This window comes from Hypanus sabinus, chromosome 25, assembly GCF_030144855.1.
Source record: "Hypanus sabinus isolate sHypSab1 chromosome 25, sHypSab1.hap1, whole genome shotgun sequence".
NCBI lineage: Eukaryota > Metazoa > Chordata > Chondrichthyes > Myliobatiformes > Dasyatidae > Hypanus > Hypanus sabinus.
The window spans coordinates 33,912,559-33,937,789 of NC_082730.1; the positions used below are offsets into that span (position 1 = coordinate 33,912,559).

The window sequence follows — 25,231 nt, forward strand, 5'->3', positions numbered from 1 at the left end:
GGATCACGTCTACCTCGGTGGGCAGAGGTGTTGCCCCGTCTTTTGTAATCTTGTGGCCCAGGAAGTCGATGGTATCCAGACTGAACTGGCATTTGGCCGGGTTGATCGTGAGGCCAAAATCACTCAGGTGGGAGTAGAGCTGGCAGAGGTGGGATAGAGGCTCCTGACGATTACTGCTGGCTATAAGGATGTCGTCCAAATAGATGAACACAAAGCCCAGGTCATGTCCCACCACGTCCATTAGCCGCTGGAACGTCTGTGTGGCATTCTTCAGGCCGAACAGCATTCGGAGGAACTCGAACAGGCTGAACGGGGTGATGAGTGCTGTTTTGGGGATGTCTTCAGGGTGCACTGGGATTTGATGGTATCCCCGGACGAGGTCTACTTTGGAAAGAGATTCTTGCCCCGTGCAGATTTGTTGCAAAGTCCTGTATGTGCGGCACGGGGTAGCGGTCTGGAGTTGTAGCCTTGTTCAGTCTGCGGTAGTCGCCGCATGGTTTCCAAAACCCGGCTGCTTTGGGCACCATGTGCAGGGGGGAGGCCCATGGGCTGTCGGACCTCCATACGATCCCCAATTCCTCCATCCTCTTGAACTCCTCCTTCGCCAGGCGGAGCTTTTCCGGGGGGAGCTTTCGTGCGCGGGCATGGAGGGGTGGTCCCTGGGTCAGAATGTGGAGCTGTACCCTGTGTTCGGGCATGGCTGCCGTGAACTGCGGTGCCAGAATCGATGGAAAGTCCACCAGGATTCTGGTGAATTCGTTGTCCGACAGCATGATGGAGTCCGGGTGTGGGGCCGGCAACTTGGTTTCACCCAGGGAGAATGTCTGGAAAGACTCGGCATGTACCAGTCTTTTCCCTTGCAAGTCGACCAGCAGGCTGTGAGCTCGCAAGAAGTCCGCCCCCAGGAGTGGTTGGGCCACTGCGGCCAGTGTGAAGTCCCACATGAACCGGCTGGTGCCAAACTGCAGCTGCACTGTGCAGGTGCCATAGGTCCGTATCGTGCTGCCGTTTGTGGCCCTCAGAGTGGGTCCTGGCTTCTTGTTGCGGGTGTCGTACCCTGTCGGGGGCAAGACGCTGATCTCCACTCCGGTGTCAATCCAAGAAGCGGCGTCTTGACTGTTTGTCCCAGACATACAAGAGGCTGTCCTGGTGGCCAGCCACCAAAGACATTAGCGGCAGCTGGCGCTGGTCCTGGCCCTTGCAGGGCAGGCGACAACAGCGGGCTTTTGTGCCCCACCACTGGTGGTAGAAACACCACTGTTCACTGACCTCCTCACTCCTGCCTCTGTGTTGTGTGGGCCCCCCTGCCGAGCCTGGTCTGGTCCGCTGTTGGGCGCGTGGCCTGTTAATCTGACTGACGGACGTGGCTCTCCCACTTGGCTTTCCACAGCACATCTGCCCGGGCCACCTTCCAGGGGGTCGCTGAAATCTGCATCGGCCAGCAGCAGATGTATGTCCTCAGGCAGTTGCTCTAGGAACACTTGCTCGAACATGAGGCAGGGCTTGTGTCCGTCAGCCAGGGACAGCATCTCGTTCATCAATGCTGATGGCAGTCTGTCTCCCAAACCATCCAGGCGAAGCAGGCGGGCACCCCGCTCACGCCATGAGAGGCCAAAGGTTCCAATGAGCAGTGCCTTGAATGCTTCGTATTTGCCTTCTTCCGGGGGCGACTGTATGAAATCCGCAACCTGGGCGGCCATCTCCTGGTCAAGGGCGCTCACCACGTGGTAGTAACGCGTGGAATCAGAGGATATCTGCCGAATCTGGAACTGGGCTTCTGCTTGGCTAAACCACACGCATGGTCGCAGCGTCCAGAAAGTCGGCAGTTTTAGCGAAACTGCGTGAACAGATGAAGAGTCGGTCATCTTTGGTCCAAATCCCATTTGGACCGTCGGGTCACCAATGTAGCGACGTGCTACACACAGTGCTGAAATAATGACACGCAGTCAGTAAGTCATTTTGAGACTAGTTTATTCAAACTTTGTGGCGCTGGCATTTAAATCCCTAGCACCCGCCCTCTCCGGGCGGAAATGACATCAGAGGTGCATTACCAAAGTCTCCCCCCGCACGCTGGCTATTTGTGAGCCGGTTCGCCTGCACAGAAAGTGGGTCGCCACAGATAGATATTTATTCATCCCAAAGGAAATTACAGTGTTTCAGTAGCATTACAAGTGCACAGATGTAAATATTAGAAAAGAAGTAGAAAAAATAAAAAATAAGTTACCTCAAACAGTCTAACAGGAGAGGGTAATCACCTCCCTGGCTATAGGTTGACTCATTATAGAGCCTAATGGCCGAGGGTAAAAATGACCTCATATAGCACCCTTTGGAGCAGCACAGTTGTCTTGGTCTATTACTAAAAGTACTCCTCTGTTCAGTAAAGTTGGAATGCAGAGGGTGAGAAGCATTTTCCAGAATTGTCAGGATTTTCCGTTAGGTCCTTTGTTCTACCACAGACACCAGTGTGTCCAGTTCGACTCCTATAACAGAACCAGCCTTTCTAACCAGTTTATTGAACCTGTTGGCATCACCCATATTAACATCATTGCCCCAGCACGCCACCACATAGAAGATTGTACTGGCGAAAACAGACTGGTAGAACATGTGAATTTGTGGCCTGCATAGTCCAAAGGATCTCAATCTCCTCAAGAAGTAGAGGTGACCCTGGCCTTTCTTGTACACAGCCTTTGTGTTTGGTGTTCCTCTCAAATCTATCAGGGATGGAATTTAAAGACAGATAATTGTGAGGTAATACATATTGGGCTTCAAATATAAGCAGGATATGTACTGTTAATGACAGGGACCTTAGGAGCATTGATGTACATAAGGACCCATGGGTACAAGTTCATAGTTCCACAGTGACACAGGTGGATTGGGCAGTGAAAAAGCATTTAGCGTGCTTGAAATAGAAGGCTGAGGCATTGAGTGTAAGAGTTGAGACATTATATTGCAGCTGGATAAAAGATTGGTTAAACCACGCTTGTAATAACATGTACAGTGTTTGTCATTGCCCTGCAGGAAGAACGTATTAGAATTAGAAAGAATGCAGAAAAGATTCAGCAGGATGATTGAAGGAATGTCAGGCTTTAGTTAGGAGATATCAGAAAAACTGAGTTTGTTCTTATTGGAGCATAGCAGACTGATAAGTTATGGCCTTATTTATAAGATTATGTTGGGACTGGATAAGGTAGATAGTGAGTTTCCCTGGTTAGGGAAGTATAAAACTAGAGACACAGGTTTAAGATGATAAGCAAGTAACTTCAGAATCATAATTAATAACACCAACATATGTTATGAAATTTGTTAACTTTACAAGTATAATGTGTAATGAACTATATGATAAATAAATATGGAGAAAACACAAAAGCTAAGTTACATTAAGTATATATGTGCCCATTAAACTTGAGGAAATCTGAACAGGTGGGAAAGGTTTAAAGTACTAGTGCCATGAATTTCCTCCCTGCTTCACTTCTTCCTTTAGATCTGACTTGCCTCCAACTCATTTCATACATTGCTTCACCTAGTACCTGGAAATTAATGGGTGAAATGTAACCTTGCTTTGTGAAGTGCATGACAACTTTAAGTACATCTTCAAATGCCCTGCCAGCAATTGCTTCTCAATGGGAAAATGGCAGTGAGAATTTTAGAGAGGCCCAATAATTAATACAACCTGGGATGCAAGGGAGAGTTTAAAACTGTTTAGATTGTTTGCAATGTTACTGGTGACATATCTGGATTAAATGTACAATCTGCAGTTCAGGAGCAATGCCCAGACTGGATATATAATCAGAAGTAATTCACCATAACCGTGAGGGCAAATGGAGTACAAGGAAAGAGAACTTGAAAAGATAATTTTATTATCTGATGCTATCTCTGCTCATTTGGAAGGAAATAGCTAATGAAGCAGTAAAGATTCATTCGTTATCTCTGCATAATTATGTTGTTTACAGTTTACACGTCCTGGTTTACAGACTGTGTGCCACAATTTAAAGTATAATGTGTGTCATCAGCTATGATTCATATACTACAGCTAGTGTTTTCAAATTGGTGCTGTGGTAGCTTCACCCTCTCTTAATTCTGTCCCTCGGGGTCAAGGATGATTTGCATCCACTCTGGCTTTGAGCTCCCGTGGGACTAATGTGGGGAACGCACACTCCAAAGAGGGATGTTATGAAATGGTATAACCATACCTTTTAGTGCACTATAAATAGTACTGTCGTAATCTCACATGTAAAATTGGAACAAAAGGCAATTCCAGAACACTTCTATTGATAAAATAATCACCTTGTATATAATAAATGCATATTGAATTTGATTCAGTAAGATGCACATTTAATACTTGGTTCTTAATATTTTCACAGGATTTCTTTATCATGTAATATTTCATTCCTACCTGATAGGCAAAAAAGAAGCAAGTTCACAGTTTTCAATATAACTGTTAAGTGTCCTGAACACTCTGCTTTGTTTTACACATCCTCACTTAAAACATGCAGACTTTGCCCAAATGCTTTCAAGACCGTGAACTTAACATTTAACTTGTGCAAAGTTAATTCCCCTAAAAAAAACTTGATATTCAGTGCTGTGGTCAACCCCTTACCCATGACCAACGCTGAATTACCCAGCGATCATACTTTGCTCTATCATCGGTACCTTTAGAATATTGGAGTAAAATTTAAGTCTATAATCAGTCTTGCTTGTAAACAGGCAGATATAGGATGAAGTTACACATCTTGCACAATGTTGCTCGCTCTTTCAACAGTAGAGCCCTGCTGCTTGATCTGGTTGAAGAATTAACCACGAGAATGCAATTGGTGTTTAGCTAAGGGTGGTCATGAAAACAATTTGCGGAATGCTGAGATCAATCCAACTACCATGGCTTCCCATTCTGCCATATGTCAAACCCCCTAATGGCAGCCAAGAAAATGTCTTAATCAGCAAGTACAGCTGGCTGGCAACAAAAATGCAACACACTGAATGTTAAACATCTTCCATCAACTCGATGGGAGACGGTCAATATGCCAGTGACATAAGATTTCCCCTCTTCTCAATGACATGCAATGATAATCACAATCCGGAGCACAGAGGTCCTGGGTTTTAAATTTATTTCGAAATCCGGGTCTGTTATGAGAAATAGTCCTGACGTGTTAAATGGCTATGACATGCTGCCTATTACTTAGTTTGTGAATTCATGGCCTAAACAATCCTCTAGTGGTGGTACAACTTGAGTCTACCCATATTGTCAAAATGAAACTTTAACTGCTGCTTAAAACAATAATGTATAATCACAGTAAAAAAATAACCCCTGGGTCTGCAACAAATCATCCAAGGACATTTAAGATACATATTCTAATTGCCTAATTTTTTATTTGTCCAGTTTAATAATTCCCATAAATAGGTCAGACAAGCCATAAACTGCAAAAGAAAGAAGATTCATCAAATTATAAAGCTTTAAAACTGAACTGCTATCTCAAATTTAAATACTATGATTAATCATAGTAAAGGGAAAATGAATCCAACATTGGTCAAGAAAGAACAAATTAACTTACCTGAAGGACTGCTATTGGGAAAAAGGGAAGAAAGGTCCTTTTTCTTAATGTAGGGTTGTGTTCTAATATACTCTTGGGCCTAAAAATGAAAATTAATGTATTACATAATGTTGGAAAGCCTCCCAATAAATTAACAACTTTATGTCATACCATATTCAGCTGGAAATGTACAACTGTGAGCACACCCAAAATATGTGGTAAATACTGCTGACAGACTGGCATAGGGCAGAGCAAATGCAATGAAGAAAACAATTAGGAGGAATCAGCAATGAAGGTTATTTTCTCAGAGGGGAATATTTAACATTTGTTGAATATATCTCATTATATAAGTATTTAAATATTTGTAATAGAAATAGAAGGACAATGTGGTGTGCAGTATGATGACATGCCTGATGACATCAAAAGGACACTCCTTTCAATGAGTTTAAATTGTATCAGAGATTTCTGTCAGGCAGCACAAGGGAGCTTCAATGCTCATTTCATTTTTCTTCACTTTTACCTTTATTTTTAGGAATGTTCTAACTAAATTGCCTCAGTATGATTAAAAAAATTACAAACCGTTCTGTAATCTTTGACATTTTACATTCCTTCCCCGGGGTAGTCATGCACCCCACAGAGTATACCACTGGTCCAGCACAACAGGTGTAAATGATTTAATATTAAAATCCCTGAAATCATCTTAAAAATGCTGTACAAAAACATTCAGCAAAACCACTGTGGCAGATATACAGGGTTATTTGCTCCATCTACTGCGAACATCATTTCAGTTAAATTTTGTTAACTTAATAAAATCTTAAAACCTTTCCTCAAGGTTCAGAGTATTTCTCACAAACAAAAGCTTAATTCTAGCAGTTGTCTTATTGTGTCACAAATGGGCACAATTAGCAGAATCTGGCTGTAGCATTTAATCTAAATCAAGATCAGGGATGGGGCGGGAAGAGGTAGTCAGATTTGTGGATGCCACTGGCTTCCAGTATAAAAGATGACAGAATCGCACTGAATGCAATGTGCACTTGAAATTTCCCAGTGGAACTCCAATAATCTGTTATCTGATTAGAAATAGATTAGATATCTGGATCAGAAATCCCATTTTTTTGCGCCTGGCCCACCAGGTACGGTTTCCTGTACTGCCCTTAATTCATCAATGCCCCTTCCTGAGTTCCCCGGAAATATTCACATACCACTGAAAATAAGGAAAATTAAAAGTATGTTAGGTTTTTAATGAGTGATATTTCTGAAAATCTGACTGAGTGACCCCAATCTCCCAAGCATACCAAATTAATAGTGTGTTAGTATACAGTGGATTTTGATTAATTGGGACACACTGGGATCAGTAACATTCTGCCCCAATTAGCCGAAGTTTCATGGAAATAGTTACAAAGGTACATAAAAGAGACAAACTACTGTTTAAGTGAGTAACAAATTATGTATTTAAATGAAATACAGAAGAAATCAGAACACTACCAAAACTACTACAGTGCTAGAAAACTGTATTAGTTCCTAATAGTCATTGATGGAGGCATTAATCCAATGTACACTGCTGTGTTCTTTTGATTGACTGTAAATCAGGGGTTCCCAACCTTTTTTATGCCAAGTCTCTCCTCTCCATGCCACCAATGTTGTCCAAGGGAAGGGCAAGGGGTGATACAGCTTGGTACTGGTGTCGTCGCAAAGCAATGTTTCATTAAGTGCCTTGCTCAAGGACACAACACGCTGCCTTAGCTGAGGATTGAACTAGCGACCTTCAGATCACTAGACCACTTGGCCATGCGCCAACACACACACACAAACACACACACACACACCACCCCCCACCAATGCTAGTTAGAAACCTCAGCAACATTTTCCTGTCCCAGTTAAGGGGCATAGTGCCCCAAATAGACAAAGGGAATCCCAGTTATGTTCTCGAATTGTTTTTGTTTAAGAGTTGTTCCAATTAAGTGGCCTTGATTAACTGATGACCCAATTAACCAGAATCCACTGTAGCTGGTTCTGGCTTGTCTGATCACATACTGTGAATTGTACTAGAAACAGAAATGTAAAATTCAGGTCAACTTACTGATGGTATCTGTAGTGTCTGATATTATCTAACTCAAATCAGAAAATATTTAAATATTTAGGTTAGAGGCACAATCCTTTGCATTAATATCCAACATTTATTGAAGTACACTAAAAATACTAGTGTCTGTTAAAGATAGGTATCACATCAAAATTCATGGCTATTACTGTGTACTCTTACAAAGATTCCAAAGAAATTCTCAAAGGCCAACAAGTAAGTGAAGTACTACAAAAGTTATTAAAACTGTATAAGTTAGTAAAGTGAAACAGTGCAGAGAATGTTGCATTACCTCAACGCTTTCTAATTTCTGAATGAAATCAGTCCCAGGAGTTCCTGTTATCTTCATAATCTTTGCTAGCTGATCTAGGTCTGATTCTTTTGGTTAAGCATCAATTATTGCCATTAAAATTTCTATTCATAATTATGAATAAAAGTAGGTTGAACTGTAATATTCCAATTTCCAGCAATATTAATTCAATGCAATCGCTGCTGTTCAGCTGATTAACAAAGTAGATAAGATTTAGTTTTAAAAGTGTTTATGCATGGTGAATATAATAGGCTTTCAAGTTAAAAATAAAGTATGGCAAAAGCACCAACATGAAAAAAATTAAAGTAAACAGCATCATGAAAATACATGCCCAAAAGGCAGAGAATTATTATTCCCAATATTTCCACATCATTCTGCAGTCAAGTTGATAGTAGATTTTAACACCATTGTAGTTCAACTTTCTGCAGAAGTTGCAAACCCTTTTTTGACTTTTAAGCATGAAGATTCAAGAGTGAAGTAAAACTCCCTTCTCAAGGAACTCTCACCTCATTTCACAACATTGCTTGAGAAGGTCATAACTTCAGAAATGGATATTAAATGTACTGTACCTATAGGACTGGTCCAAACCAACAAAAAAAAAATCACATCCACCTAACAACTACAGTGTATAAAGTTCCTCGAGTGGTCATTCTGCTTGTGTGGTTTTAGGCAAGAAGCGGATTCAACAAGCAGGAGACCACACCAAACTGAGCCCGTGACTACACCTGCACCAGATCTAGTAGGAATCAATGGAAGCAACCTAGTCTGACTTTGTCTGCATCCTACTTAAGGTAAAAATAATTGAACTCTGTCCACTGACAGAGGCAAAATCATCAAAGTAAGCTTTGATCAGAGACCTAAACCTGGTAACTTACTTGATCTGTTTAGCACTTCTAAGCCTTCTTCAACCATTTAGGAACTTTTTACAAGTTGATAATTCTATGTTGTTCTTCAAAATGTAAAATTTTACTAGAAATAAAATATTATAAATAATATTTAGCAAACATTGAGAATGACTAAAAATAATGATTATATAATTGATTCTATCCTTTCCATTTGTAAATTACAAGACTAATAAATAACCTTCTCCAATTTAAGTCATATATTAATATTTTAACTACTGCAATAAGCTGGCCCAAAAAAATTAGGAGTCTATAGGTAAGCATGAATTACATCATCAATTCTAGATAAAAGGATACAGTCATTTCCTTTGAACAATATCTTGCCATTGAACATTTCAGCAAATATGCAACCGACAGACCAAATGTCAACTAAAATTGAAAACAAAAAAAAAATGCTGTTACTTGGTTGTAAGATGAGAGAAACACTGCATTCAACTTTGAACCAGATATTATGTCCTGTTAATTCATAAATAAAAATAGGTTTCAGAAGTGAGCAGAATCTGGTCCTTCTACGTTGCTTTTTCACAATCCAAGGTGAATTACTATCATTAGAAGATGTTCCTCAGGAAAATTATATCATACATTCACAGTGAGATCCAGCCCATTGGTGCCCTCTATGAATTGCTTGCCTCTGGAGGGAATTATAAAAAGTAATTCCACATTCTACAGATTTGGCCCATCGTCACCTTCCAATACAGCGAATACATCTGTAATAAGTGCAGTCTCGTTAGTGTTGGGGCTTACGGCGTGGGGTGGATCGAGAATGCCGGAACTTTAATATTTATGTATTATTACTTTTTCTCCCTTTCAGACATAAAAAAGATAAATTACCTTGATACTCATGTCCATGAAAGGTCTGTGGCAGGGCCCGGACCAGGTTTTCTGCATTTTGGATGTGGACTTGGACTATAGACTTCTTTCAGTCTTCTAGTTTTTTTTATATTCTATGTTTTTATGCCTGATCTTTCTTGTTTTTCTTTTGTGCGGGACAGGGGATTTGGGCGTTGATGTGCAGGAGAAGGGATTTTGGGGTCGACGTGCCTGTTCCATTTTGTTTGTTTTTCTGCATGGTAGAAGGGATTTGGGGGTCGATATGCGTGTTCCATTCTGTTTGTTTTTTTGTGTGGGAGGAGGTATTTGGGGATTGATATGCCTGTTCCTTTTTTGTTCATTTTTTGTGTGGGGGGGGAGGGATTTTGGGGGTTGATGATCATGCTGCCTTTCTATTCTTTCTTGGTTTCCAGGCTACTTGAGGAAGACTTTCTATACTTTAATAATAAATTAACCTTTGAACTTTCATTTTGCTAATAAACTGTTTCGCTCAGTCGGCAGCAGCTGACTGAACAGTATTTTCAAATTATTTTAATACAATTTCTGAAGGCAATATGTAAATAGATAACAATATTCTAAGAATAATTTTTAAGAAGCCTTTGCCATTTTACAACAAAATCTACCAAAATTCAAAGTGTGAAACCAAAACCACTGACAATAAAAGAATGCCATTTATTATCTGAACTGTGACTGTCTTTGTTTTTTCCTAAATATTGACTCACTTCTGTATTATCAGTATTTTACATTTTAGTGTACATAAAATTGATTTCCTATAAATATTTAATCCTGTTGTGATAAAAACATTTTTGCCTGACAATAAAAGACTTGTGTGATTAGATGCGATTGGACTCACCAGTCTGAGTGTAATGCCTCCAGTTCAAGATGACTTCAGGTGCACGGTACCAGCGTGTAACCACATACCCTGTCATTTTTGAATCAGTGTGTCTGGCAAGACCAAAGTCAATGATCTACAAAATATGAAGATCCAATTTGAAATATTTATTTCCGGTTAACTCTATTACCATTTATTTTAAATAGTAAGCTAAACATTAACTTAGATTTCAATGTATTACATTTGCTACATTCCATTCCATTGCTTTAAGTAAGCTTCACTTCATATAATTAACGAGAAAGGAGCTCATTCCACTTTCATTGTCAGCACAAGCCAAAGGCTTTAACTGTATTGTGCAACAATTTTTTTGTCCAGTTGCAATTTAGAAAGAGAAGCCCACAAACCACAATGACACGCACAAACAACCACAGATCAGTAAATGGTAAAGAATAAGCAGAGATAAATTTGATGCTCATTCAAACCAATATTTCCTCCTATTAAAAGTTTCTGAAGAGAAGCAAGATCTGACGAAAAGAGGATTGCTTAAGCTAATTGGATGAATCATATTTGGGAAATGTAGATTACTGATATATTTAATACCATACCAGGCCTTATTTTCAGAACAGAGGATTAGACATGACAAAGTGGAGTTGGTAAGATGTAGAATTTTGTATCCTGAGTCAATATCCAAAATGTTAATAACTTTTTAGTATCTTAATTGACTCGTTCAGAACTCCTTGCAAAATTTTCAAATAACAAAACTGCAACCAAGATATAAATTTAATTAAAATTTGATATGCAGTTTAATTTAATAGATAATAACAAAATAATTATTTTTATCCAGCTTTTATTTCAGCTGATGCAAATTCAGCTGATCCAGCCACTTTTTATTTCATTGGTTATCATTTTCAAATATGAGCATGTCAAAACTGGAATCTGCTAGACTGCTAAATATCTTGGTACAGGGATTGATTTCCACTGCAACAATATGTGTAATAAATGAAATACTAATGGAAAAATGTTTATTGAGTGGAATAAAATCAGAATTTCAAAGATCCAGTTATAATTCACTATCTGCAAATCCTCTGAAGATAGAAATCTAAAGAGCACATTTTTCTGTTTAAAAAGTCCCTCCTGATGACTGATTTCATTGATTTAGAACATATATCAGGAAAGAAATAATATGGGCAGCCAATGCTACAGAGAGACTTTTAGTCTATTTTCCATTATTCTTTGTACTGGAACTAACGGTTCATTTTCCCAGTAGACTCAATGATACCGATCATAAATTTTCATGGGAATACTTGTTACAGTTTACAAAAAAAATTGTTAGACAACTGATATTGCTAAGCAACAGGATATCTAAGCCAGCTTTGCAAGAACAGGAATTTGTGATTGTGCAATACTGTATATAACCAATGATACCAGGGAGTATTCCTGGAGCAGAATAAGACTATGCACACTTTATACTTCTGGCTTTCTCAGTCAGAATCTGGTGAATATAAAAGACAAAAGAGAAGAACAGTGAATTGCAGCATAAAAGGACTTTATCTGAATACAAGTGGGACCTACGTGATAGGAGAAGATGCCACTTGTCCATGTTTAGTAAAGGCACAAAGGCAGGCTGTCAACACGAAGGAGAAAGTGACAGATTGGGTAAAAGGGAAAAGTACAATAGATGGGATTGAATATAGACACATGCCCCTCAACTCACACCCCAACTCCATATTCAGAAATGAATATGCTTAACATTTATAAGATATAATAAAATTAAACTTCTACATTGCAATTCGGCCTCACACAGAATTCAGGAAACCCGGCAATGAGGGGGATCTGCAAACTCCTATTTTGCACATCAGCTGCTTTTTACAATATGCCCTGCTGACCAAGTGGAGGAGAAGTACTCTGCTCATCTTTGATGTCACTCCTCTCCCAGATTCCACCATTGCCCCTCTCCCCCTTTCCTCCATCCACTATCTCCTTTCCAAGTCCCAGTCTTCAGTTTCCAAACTTCTCCTTATTGCCACAACCACCTTTCTAGTCCACAGCTGTGGAGTTCTGCTCTGTGTTTTCTCTGTGGCCAGCTGCTTGTCAATTTATCAGGTAGGAAATAAAAGAAAAAGAACTAGATATTTTACCATTACAACTTTCACCTCCTCAGCCTGGCTGGAGGGGCAGACGATAGGGGAATTTACAGTCAGTAGGATGAGTTCAAGTGTACACAGGGGCATAATCAAAAAAGGGTCCTGAACACAGGAGCACCCTTTGTAAATAAAATAAATTTTGTAGTGCAGTTAGATATTGGTAGGTATGAGGTTTTGGCTATCACTGAGTCATGGCCGAAAGAAGGTCATAGTTGGGAAATTAACTTTTAAGGATACACATTGTATTGAAAGGACAGACAGGTGGCAGAAAGGTGGGGTGGCTCTGCTGATAAAAAATTGAAATCAAATCCTGAGAAAGAGATGGCTTAGGATCAGAAGGTGTAGAATCCTTAAGGATAGCTTTAAGAATCTGTAACATTAAAAAATCCCTAATGGAACTTATATACAGGCCTCTGAACAGTAGCTGGGATGTGAGGTACAAATTACAACAGCAAATAGAAAGATAGAAAAGGCAACATTATGATATGCAAGTAAGAGTGGGAACATCATGTGGAGTGTATCCCAAAAGAGAGAGGATTTGTAGAATGCCTATGAGATGGCATTTTAGAACAACTTGTACTGTGGAAAGGACAATTCTGGATTGGATGTGGTGTTATAAACCAATTTGATTAGGGAGCTTAAGATAGAAAAACCTTTAGAAGGCAATGATCAGAATCTGATAAAATTCACTCTGCAATTTGAGGGAGAACTTAAAAGCAGATGTATCAGCATTACAATGGATTAATGGGAATTACAGAGGCATAAGAGTGGAGCTGGCCAAAGCTGATTTGAACGGGATGCTAGTAGAATAGCAGAATGGCAATGGCTGGAGGTTTTGAGATCAAGTCGGAAGACGCAGGATAGATATATCCCAAAGAAGAATGCATACTCTCTAAACCAGGCAGCATCCTGGTAAATCTCCTCTGTACTCTTTCCGATGCTTCCACATCCTTCCGATAGTAAGGTGACCAGAACTGGACACAGTACTCCAAGTACTGATAGAATACAATATCATTCAATAGAATATAATGGAATACAACGTATTCTAGAATACAATGTGCATGGTCATGCACGTTGGTAGAAGGAATAAAAAGCATAGACCATTTTCTGATGGGGAGAAAATTCAAAAATAAGAGCTGCAAAGAGACTTGAGAGTCCTCGTGTAGGATTCCCTAAAGGTTAACTTACAGGTTTGAGTGAGTGGCACAGAAAACAAATGCATTTTGAGGGGACTAGAATATAAAAGCAAGCATATAATGCTGAGGCATTATACAGCATTTTCCAGTGGATGGATGTCCACTCCTGAAATATATACAGTATATATCTGAAAAAAATGGTATCTAATCTCTTTTATATAGGCTAGCTCACCCTCATATTTCATCTTTTCTCTCACTGCTTTTTAAATTGTCTTTTGTTGGATTTTAAAAATTTCCCAGTCCTCTGTTCTTTTTGCTATATTATACTGTACGTCTTTTTTTGCCTTTGTCTTTGACTTCCTTTGTCAGCCACAGTTGCCTCATCTTTCCTTTAGACTACTACTTCCTCTTTTGGATGTGTGTATCATTCGTATTCCAAATTTTTCCCAGAAACTCCAGCTATTGCTTTTCTGCCATCATTCCAGATGACACCATACTCAGTTGACACTTTGGGCAGTCTCAATCCGAATCGTTAACTGTACTTTTTCCCCATAAGTGCTGCCTGGCCTGCTGAGTTCCCTCCAGCATTTGTGTAAATTGCTTGTATTTCCAGCATCTGCAGATTTTCTCTTGATTGTAATGCTGAGGCTTTATAAGGCATTAGTCACACCACATTTGAAGTATTGTGAGCATTTTTGGGCCCCATATCTAAGAAAGAATATGCTGGCATTGCAAGGATCCAGAGGAGGTTCACAAGAATAATTCTGGGAATGATAGGGTTCATGTATGAGGAGTGTTTGATAACTCAGTGTCCTTAGTCAATGGAATTTAGAGGAATGAGGGGGGAAATCTCATTGAAATTAATTAGTAAGGGCAACAAAGCTTATGGAAAGAAGGCAAGAGAGGGAAAAGAAATCAGCCATGATGGAATGATGAAGCAGACTCGATGGGCCGAATGTGCTAATTCTGCCATTTTGTTTTAGAGCCTTATTCCTTTTAAATGTTGTTCATGTGCCTGCTTCAACTACTGTTTTTAATAATTTATTTCAAATACCGTTGGCATTTAATAATTGAAAGAAATCGAGAAGTGTGATGGATCAAAGAGAAAGCTTTTCCTGCCTGTTTGGAAGCCAACATTGAGTTGGACTGAATGATCTTTATAGCTTGTTTTATGTTCTAATTGGTATCTAATTATCCTGTCTAATTCTTCACTCTATAACTGTATACTACTTTTGTTTTTACAATTAAAGGCACTTGAATTTCAATTCACACCTCAACACCACTTCCCTAGCTTCATAATTGAAAATAAAGAGTACATTACCTTCAATTCACAATTTTTATTTATGGCCACATTACCAGGTTTTAAATCCTAAGAACACAAAAATGAGCATTAATTTTATATGTCAAAGTAACCAGTACTTGCAGTATATCATTACAATATTTGCTTTGCATTGAGTTTTACATTTAACAGTGATGTAATTTTAAACCATTATGAATTATATTGAAATGTTAAATGTAAAGCTTGGTACAATAAGGACCTTTTTCAGTGTGCCCATTGCAAATTATTCTATGTAAAGTTTATATTGCCCTTGGGATGTAATTAACATTAAAAGATCAATATAATAACTAGCGAGTAATTCTAGGAGTATAAGAAAATCAGAAGGGTGATTGTACTAAAGTGAACCCTCTTGAATATGAATCAGTGATGAAAACTTAATTGCAAAGGAACATTCAAACCTGATGTACTATTTCAGAAGGGAATATCAAAAGCCAAAGACGATGTCACATAAAAGCATTTGCAATTACTCTGGATTATTGCATTACCATAGGTTCATATCAGCGCAGTCCAAGTAAAGGTCATTCAAAATGCAATTCATTAAATTAATTTCCGACTGTATTACTGAGTTTTTCTTTCAGACTACTTTTAATAAAATCATATTTTAAGTGTTTTTCTATTTTTCATAAACAATCATCTCACTGTGTAATCAGAAAAACGAATACATTCTAATCCCCTCTTTTTAGACGAAGCATATTTAGTAAAGTTGCAGTAATAAATCGAACGTGTATTGCAATTTGTGTGGTCCAGATTTTTTTTTGTGAGCAAATAATCTTACCAGTGTAATCTAATAAACACGTCCAAATTGGACTAAATTCTAACAATCAGTAGCACAACAAATCTCCGATTCTGCTTTCCTGCTTCAGAAACCACATGGTTGTTGCTACTGGAAACAGTCCTCACTGTTCATGTCACCAGCAACCAAATGCCGAGTTCATTCTGTTTTTTTCCTGTAAAGGAATGTTCCTCCTACATTCTGTCATGGTCTGCGAATTTTTAAATTGGGTATGCGCAATTTGTTTAGATTGAAATTGCCTGACAAAAGCTTTCTTCGTTTCTGGATTTCTCACAGAAATGCTCATTGACCTTTCTCCCGGAATTTCGCCACATTACTTTCCCTTTACGGCAATCAGCACTCTGGAAGCTCATCCAATTGCACCCCAACTGTATTGCTTGGGTGCTGGTCGGGTGTACATTCTGGGTCACTCCAGGTCTATGAATACATTTTTGCAGTTGTTAAACCTTTCTACAAATGTCTCCCAGAACAACTTCTGGCTGCGTTAGACTCAGTCCATGGGCAATAATATGGTTCAGATTCTATGTATGACGATGGGCAGTTCGGGCAGGGATTATAAAGATCATGTCCATGGGTCAAGTTTGAAACGGTGGAATGGATTTGAAAGTTACACCCAGACAAAACTACTGAACGGCCTTTATCTATTTTTATGTATTTATAGATCTGGAGTGCAATCCCACAGAGGCTTCTGTTAAAATTAATCATTTGTTTCCAGTTCTTTAAAGTTATACCACTTTGCCTCTTTCTCCAATGTTAAGACATTGAAGTCTAACATTACCTTACCATGTTACATATATTCCAAGTTACTTAAATGTTGTGGTTCAAGGGCAGTGCCATTCCCTCACCCCACTATATCCATCACTAGACTCAACAAAACAGTAGAACCTATTCTCATCCCGAATTACACATTACGCTGGGAAATCTTGACTATCTTAAGCTCATTTATCCATTCTCTTTTGAAGTTGAAAATCTTGGCCTGGAAAAAGGCAGTGTCCTTTCCAAAAAAAATGGTTTATGGGTTTTATATGTTATTTTTGTAATATTTATTTTTAATTTACAGCCTGTTTCAATATTTTGTTTACATCCCTGAATAAAAAAACCTGTCAAACTAAATCCCACTCACAGCTAGAAAGTCAAATAGTATACGGATACAGGCCTTTCAGCCTAATTCATCCATGCCAACTATGATGCCTACCTGTGTTAGTCCCATTTGCCAGTGTTTGACCCAGATCCCTCTAGGTCTTTCTATCCATGTACCTATCTATACAAAATCTTGTCTGTTTTAATAGCCCAGTGCCTTAGTCTAGAATGATAACTAGAAGATACTGAAGCCAGATACAATCTTTCTCTGAAAAACATAGGTTAGGCAGTGTAAGTAACTAATATGACTGGTATAAAAATATCCTATTGATTTGTTATGTTCTGTGCTGATGCTTAAAAAAAAACCCAGAAAAATGCACAAGAGAAGGCTATTGAATCTTCCGCTATTCAGTAGGTATTGCCTGATCTTTTACCTCAGGGCCACCTTTTTACACCAAACTCTTGATATTAAGAAAATCAGTGGATATCTAAAAATCTATCCATTCCAGTCTTGGATATGCTCAGTGACAGAGGCCTTTCAACCCTCTTGGGAATGGAGTTCAAAAGATTTTCTACTTTGTGGGTGGAGAAATTTCATTCCATCTCCAACCTGAGTGGAAGATCCCTATTTGTTGAGACCATGACCCCTGATTCTAGTGACCCATGAGCTCTGCACCTACCATGTTAAAACTCAAAGACATTAAATATCTCAGGTAAATCACCTTCTGTTCTTCTGGAGAACACAGGCAGGTCCAGTCAGATTCAGATTCAATTTGTTTTTTTAAATCACATATAGACTGAAACATATAGTGAAATGCTTCATTTTTGTTAACAACCAGCACAACCTGAGGATGTACCAGGGGAAAACCACAAGTGTTGTCACACATTCAGGCACCAACATAGCATGCCCACAATGTTTCGATTCATCTCCTATGACAAGCCCACATCAATCCAATGAAGCTTTGCTGAATTCAAAGGGAGAGGGAAATAGGCTGTACATATTGTTCCAAATATTGCTGCAGCAGGTTCACAATAACACATCTTTGCTCTTACACACATGCAAAAGAGTGATCAAACTAGCTCCCTAGTGTGGTGGCGGCATGTTAACACAATCCCTATGTAAGGCTTTCCATGTCCCTCTGAACACCAGTAACTTTCAATCTCTATTTAAAAAAAAAATCCACAACCACTCTATCTTGCTACTTTTTACAGATAGCAGGCTTCATCTGGGAAGAACTGGTGCATTGGGAATTGGCAAGAATAATACACGTCTTTAATACCATAGAAGTACTTTTGAGGTACTACTGAATGACTGGTATAGGACACAACAGCTGTCACAACAGTGAGTTATGGATACTCTCCAGAGATTTGGATTGTGTCATTTTGCAGGGATGATGAGAGAAGATTGCCAGTGAGGAGTCATGAGCTATTTCCTATGGTGCAGTTTATGTCAGAGAGAATTGCATACCATGACATAATAGAGTCTATGATTTTCCTGTCAATGAGCTATATCATTGAAAATCTGGCAAGATTCATTCCAGGTCTACTATCACTCTGTCTAATTTTCCCATTTGTGTTGTACTGAAGTTATGTCTTATGCAGTGCAGAACAGAAAGTCTCTCTGGTATTTTCTTGGCCTGCTTGATAGTCAAACTGTGATACTTCTGCATATTCAGCACTAAACCCATTTCAGCTCCTGTCAACAACTCTATTAATAAATAAACATACTTAATCATATGCCTAATATCAAAAATGTTTTGCTTTCCAAGATGAAGATAAACTTTGAATTATTTTGAAAGGAACATCAGCGCAGGACATCTTTGGTCATGTCTGAATAGCATAATTTGTAAAGAGCCTTCATTTACATAAAGTCCCTAGCGTCTGCAAGTCCAGAGCGAAGGAGGTGCTTTTCTGTGCAGCCAAAGCCACACCTACAAACAGCAAAAGAGATAATTACTCATGCTCCTGTTTTGTATGTCTGTAATGGCATATTAATCTATTGGTTCTCTTTGACAGCACCACTCAATGTGTCTTCCCTGCTATGGAAACATTTCTAGGTCAACATATTTTAAGATACTCTCAGTTTCCTGACTTCAGAAAAATGACTCGCATTCAGGTTGAAACAAAATTGCAATTCTTTATGCAAGTCCCCATGGTCAGAGAACTACTTCCATAGTCAAGATACAGACAATGAATGGTTCAATAAAAACTATTAATATTTTTCTATTAATAAGGTGGAATTTGAAAGTTTAAATGCATTAGGCAATCAATACAACATTGAAGTGGAATTGTACTGTACAAATCAGAAGGGTTTGTGGATTCTACACTTTCTGTTCATGGAAAACACAGATAAATGAAAATCTCTCCCACAAACGCTTCTCCTAACAGCATTTGAAATTATTATCGGACTGTTAAAAAGACTCACCCTGTGAATTATTCCAGTTGAATGAATATACTGAAACAAAATGAATAGTATGTATTATCAAAAGTATTTTTATAACAGACATTTAATTATATTGTCATTTATTTATAATGGGTTCATTAGGTGAGAAATGATCATTGTAAAATAAGAGCACAGAACCAAAGTATTAAAATAGGCATGATGAAAGCATACTTTGAAACAATCATAGAGTGCGGTGCTTTGATACATCAATATACTCTGTTGCATAGCAGCAGGAGACAATTTTGTAATTCCATTCTGATACGTTGTGAACTCTTCATTTGTTTAATCTTTCGGAAGATAGAAGGTGAAGAGTAACTACACCTCCACTGCAGTTACATTGTTTTTGCTTTTCTCTCCGGCTGCAGTGACAAGAATCTTTAAGCTTTTTTTAATATATATTCTCCCTTTTGTCAGGAATAGATATCATAGAAACATCTGATTTGGAGGGTAGATGGCATGGACACATTCAATTCCTCAACAAGAATGGAAATTCAATATATTTAAGAGACACCTCTTGGAGAGGACTGTGATCCATAAACCTCACTGTAGGCATCATGATATAAATTTCTTCCCATTGCTCTTCCTGGATCAAAGCAACTTGCATAAAAATGTGACATTTTTTCTTAATTCAAATACTCAAACAACACAAGATGCTGCATGTTCAAAAAAAAGTCCCAAGTTTATTTCCCAGATGTTTAGTTGCTTCCTGCTTCTGTGAAGCCTGTTAAACAATTCATAACAAAGGAAAAATGCAAATCTTTAATACATCAATAAGCAGAATGGTTTGCTGTTTAACTAACTTTTATTGTTATTAACAGCTTAATTCCCGCTAGAAATCAACAGATCAAAGATCACAAATAGAATGTACTTTTTCATGTTTGGGGGTTCAAAGACTATCATTGTCTGGCAAATTAATTACCCAGGCTTTGCATTTGTAAGATGGCATAACTACTGACATTCCCAATCACTTTCACATAATATGCTGCAGAAATCCTGATGTTTTTGCCAGTGATTTAGTTCAAATCACTCCAAAAACTGTTTTGCACCATTTCTTATTGCAATCAGCTGTATTGATTAGAACACAACATACTTAAAAATTCATCTCTCTGCAAAATACCCTGAAAATGTTTCACTTTGTGGTAGCACTGGGAGTTTTTAAAATGGTGAAACAAACCTACATAGTAAATTTCACACCCCTTGAAAAATTATTTTAAGTGCATTGTTAATTCAAAAAATAAGATATTTTAAAATTGTTTTCCTGCTTTAAAAAAAGTTTATTCTTGGCATGTCGCTCTGACCTTATATATTACTGTAAAAGTTTAACATTAGCTAAAAACTGGGCATTTTCTGTAAGATTTTTTCATGTACTTCCTCATCAGTTTGATGACATCACCACTGTCAATGACCGGATGACATCATTGGCTGCAAAATTCAGACTGATCTTTCAGAGTGCAGTTGTGTAATTTTATTGGGACAATTCCTACTCATAAACAGAACTAGTGCAAATCTACAGGACAGAAATATTATAACAGATACTTCTCAGCCACTATGTTTCCTGGTATCTTGACATACTGAAACCCTAGAGAAATGTTTAATTCTGACAAAAGGAGAATTCAGATAACACAATATTCAGTTTGATGTTGAAATCTGGCATTTCCGGACTATTTTACGTTACTTCTATTAATATCCAAAAAAAAAATATTTATTTCACATTTGTAACCTGCTATACAATAGTATAATGCAAACATGAGGAAATCGGCAGATGCTGGAAATTCAAGCAACACACACAAAAAGCTGGTGGAAAGCAGCAGGACAGGCAGCATCTATAGGAAGAAGTACAGTAGTATAGTACATTCTCCAGTACACTTAGTGAATTTCCAAATACACTGGGCTACAGGTATGACTGCAATGCAGAAGCCTTAGACCCCCCACTCCCATCTATCCTGCTGGGTAATATACAGTCCCTGGAAAATAAAATTGAGGATCTCAGAGCAAGATTGCAGTGCCAGAGGAACATCAGGAATCGCTATATACTTTGCTTCACAGAAACATGGCTCACCCCCGCCATTTCAGTTACAGCGCTGCATCCCGCGTGTTTCACCATACACTGCAAAGACAGAACTGCTGGGACCTTTAACAGTAGATGAGGTGGAGAATGCTTTATCATTAACACATCATGGTGCACAGATGTAGTAATTCTGTCTTGATCCTGCTCATCTGACCTGGAGCATCTAATGGTCAACTGACGTCCATTTAATCTGCTGAGAACATTTTCCATCCTGGTAGTGGTGTACATACTACCTCAGGCCAATGTCAGGCAAGCATTGGAGGAGCTGAGCACCATGATCAGCAGTTACGAAACAGAGCACCCAGATGCCTTCAAGATCATTGCGGGGGATTACAACCAGGCCAGTTTGAATAACTTTCTGAACAACTACCACCAACATATCACCTGTGGAACCAGAGGAGCCAACACACGGTCACTGCTTTACCATCAATGAGAATGCTTACCATGCCATCCCATGTGCAAATTATAGGAAGTCCAATCGCCTGGCTGTCTTCTATTCCTGGTGTTAGAGCAGAGATTAAAGAACACAGCACCAGTGGTGAGGCCAAGAAGGTATGGTCAAGGGAGGCACATGAGCCCTTACAAAACTGCTTTGAGTCAGTGGACAGGACAATATTCAGGGATTCATCTTCAACCCACAGCTGTCACCAACATCACCAGGATTTGTATAGATAAGTGTGTGCTTTCAGGAGCATACTGGACATACCAAAAACAAAACCCGTGGATGAATCAGGAAATCTGCAGTCTGCTGAGGACTAGATCTGTGACAATCAAGACTGGTGATCCATAACTATACAAGTAGTCCAGGTACAACATACATAAGGTTATTTTAAGGGTGAAAAAAACACTTCCTATTGAAATTAGAGATGGAATTGGATGCACGTCATCTCTGGCCGTGCTTGCAGGCCATTACTTCCTACAAGGCAAAACTATTATAAATGGCTGTGATGCTTCACTCCTAGAAGAGCTCAACTCCTGTTCCACGTGCTTAGAAAGGGAGAATAAAACTGCAAATTGCTGCAGCACCTGGCGACCCTGTGGTCTCTATCTCGGAGGCTGGCATCAGAATATTTTTCAAGATGAACCCTTGCAAAGCGTCACTGGTGTACCTGGTGGGGCTCTGAATACCTGTACCAACCTACCGATGGGAGCGATCAAGGACAGTAAGAGCTTCCCACCTGCTTCAAAATGGTGACAATTATACAAGAAAAGCAGGGTGAGCTGCCTTAGCGACTATCGCCCAGTTCTGCCAGCATTTTGCATTTTTATTTATTTCCAGCATCTGCAGATTCACTCGTGTTGCCTTTGAAAACACCACCTCACTTGTTTTTTGCTCTTTTTGCACTACTTAATCAATTTTTATATATTTTTATCGCAATGTATAGTTCTTTTTCTTATTATTATATATTGCCATGTACTGCTGCTGCAAAGCAGCAAATTTCACAGCTGAAGCCAATGATATTAAATCTGTTTGTGATTCAAATATAAAGACACTGATAAATATACAAGCACTCTGGTTCCAGATGGAAATCCACCAACCCTCCTGACTCCCATTGTTCCAGAAACCAGCCCCAATGACCAGCCTCTAGACCTCGTGCTCTGACTACAAGACCTAATCTGTACTGTGGACCTCCAGCTCATAATCCAGGCTATTCAATAAATCAAGTATTGGGTCATTAGGATTCCCAATCAGATGTTGAATTTTTGGAGTTTTGTTATACCATTGCCACAAAAAAAAATCTCGATTGTAAAAATATATTTTACTAAGAACATTTAACCATCCTTTCCTGTTGACAATTGGTGGATCCCCACCCAATTACATGTACAGATGGTTGCTTCATTCAGTAGTTTCTCCCTTGTACTGATGTTGTTCCTTCTACGGAACACAGCACCTGTGCTGTAAATGAGATTTCAGATCACTGTATTTGTAATGTCCCAAGTGAAAGTCATTCAAATCTATTAATTGCTAGAGGAAAAAATATAAGTTGTTTACGTTGTCAGAAGAAAATACTGAAACAGTGCATAGTTAAGTTCAAAGTCAGAACTTTCTTTTGAAAGTCAGAAGAGCTGACAGAAATTCTGTGTCACTGTGATAACATAAACCATTCAGAAGGTTCATAACATACTCTTACCAGCATATACCAGATTTTGAACAAAAAACTCACATGGAGATGAGAAGTACAGTGTTCTATAATTTTATCATAATGTTTGTAAGTGCATTTTCCAAAAATTCTACATTTTTGTACTTACGTTAAGGCCTTTTAATATCTGGTATAAAAGGTACTGAATTCTGTCTTCGGTCAGCTTTCCCATGATCTGACTCAAATCCGCATCCATGAATGGCATAACTAGATAACTAAAAATAAAGTATTTTGGGATGAGTACTCTAAACCATTAATGCACAGGTTAAATCAAAACATGCAAGTTCTATTTTATTGTCATTCAACCGTAGACATGCATACAGAGTATTGTTGCTCTGGGTTCAAGGTGCGAAACACAGTATATATAGTCACACAGCACATATAGTTACAATCCAACACCTAGACACAAAATAATATTAGCACAAGTCCCTGAGTGGCGTGGCCTGATAGTTGACAGGTGCGAGGTGCACGTTCGTGTATGTTACCAGCACTATTAGAATAAAACAAACAGTTCTACAAATATGAAAAACAGCAGCAATTAAAGAAGAAAGGTGACCAGTGCAGGATGAGAGCATGTCTGCGAGTTGAGGAGATTGGTGATATGGGCAGCAGGGCATTCAGACAGGGTAGCAGCAATGCATTAATTAACTCCAGCAGCCCGGGGGGAAAAGCCACTGCTACCCAGCCTGACAGTACTGCTTCTTGTGCTAAAGTACCTTCTGCATGATGGCATGAAGTCAAAGAGATTGTGCGAAGGATGGGAGGGGTCTTTGGAATTCCTAATATTCCCAGGGAAGATTAGGGTGAACGTGGCTGTGGAGTTTTATTGGGACAACACCTAGTCATGAACAGAAGTACTGGAAGTCTGTAGGACAAAAAAAAAGCATAGTAATTTTTTAAAGTCTCCTTCGTTCCAGTTCTGTGGGGTTTCAGATGTCAAACACCAGCTTCGTGTGTTTGATCAGAAAGATCAGAATGGTGATCACTGGGAAAGAAGTTTGGTAGGTCAAACTACTTCTCAATTAAATAGTCTTCGTACCTATCAGGTTCCAAAACTGATTCACAGCTTCAAAAGAGATTCTATTACTTACTGTGAGATGACTCATCTCCTTGTAATTGGCTGGGAGGGCTTCTCCATTCTTAGTAATGCCTCTGATTAAGATGTGAGTCATAGAGTGTCTTATGGCCCTTCGTGCTATCATGTCAATACCACTCACTGTACCTATCTACACTAATCCCATCTACCTGCATCCTGCCCATTGATTTCTCCACCTTCACAATGTTTTTAGATACTTATAAAATGCCATGAGTTATCATATGGTAGGAGTTTGATGAAATTTAGTACGTCACCAAATACACTTGTAATTTTCTATAGATATACAGTGGTGAGCATTCTGATTGATTGCATCCCAGCCTAGTATGGAGGCTCCAGTGCAAAAGACTGCAGAGGACTGTAGATTCAGCCAGCTCCATCAAAAGCACAAGAACATCATCAAGAGGCAGTGTCTAAGAAAGCATTAAGGACCATCACTATCTGGTATGTGCCTTCTTCGCTTCACCACCGTCAAATTTCAAAGTAAATTTATTATCAAAGTACACGTTTGTCACCG

General features: G+C 38.9%; 1 protein-coding gene across 2 annotated transcripts in view; it reads right to left on the bottom strand.

Annotated features, from left to right (window-relative positions):
- The window catches only part of LOC132381151 (mitogen-activated protein kinase 12-like), a 78,357-nt gene that overhangs the window by 12,246 nt on the left and 40,880 nt on the right, over positions 1-25,231 (bottom strand). For both annotated transcript variants that reach the window (XM_059950428.1, XM_059950429.1), the window contains 7 exons: positions 23,731-23,836; positions 19,395-19,424; positions 15,079-15,126; positions 10,499-10,613; positions 9,112-9,183; positions 7,895-7,974; positions 5,547-5,625 (listed from right to left, as the gene is read on the bottom strand). In XM_059950428.1, coding sequence (XP_059806411.1) covers positions 5,547-5,625; positions 7,895-7,974; positions 9,112-9,183; positions 10,499-10,613; positions 15,079-15,126; positions 19,395-19,424; positions 23,731-23,836 — 530 coding nt within the window. The remainder of the gene's footprint in view (positions 1-5,546; positions 5,626-7,894; positions 7,975-9,111; positions 9,184-10,498; positions 10,614-15,078; positions 15,127-19,394; positions 19,425-23,730; positions 23,837-25,231) is intronic.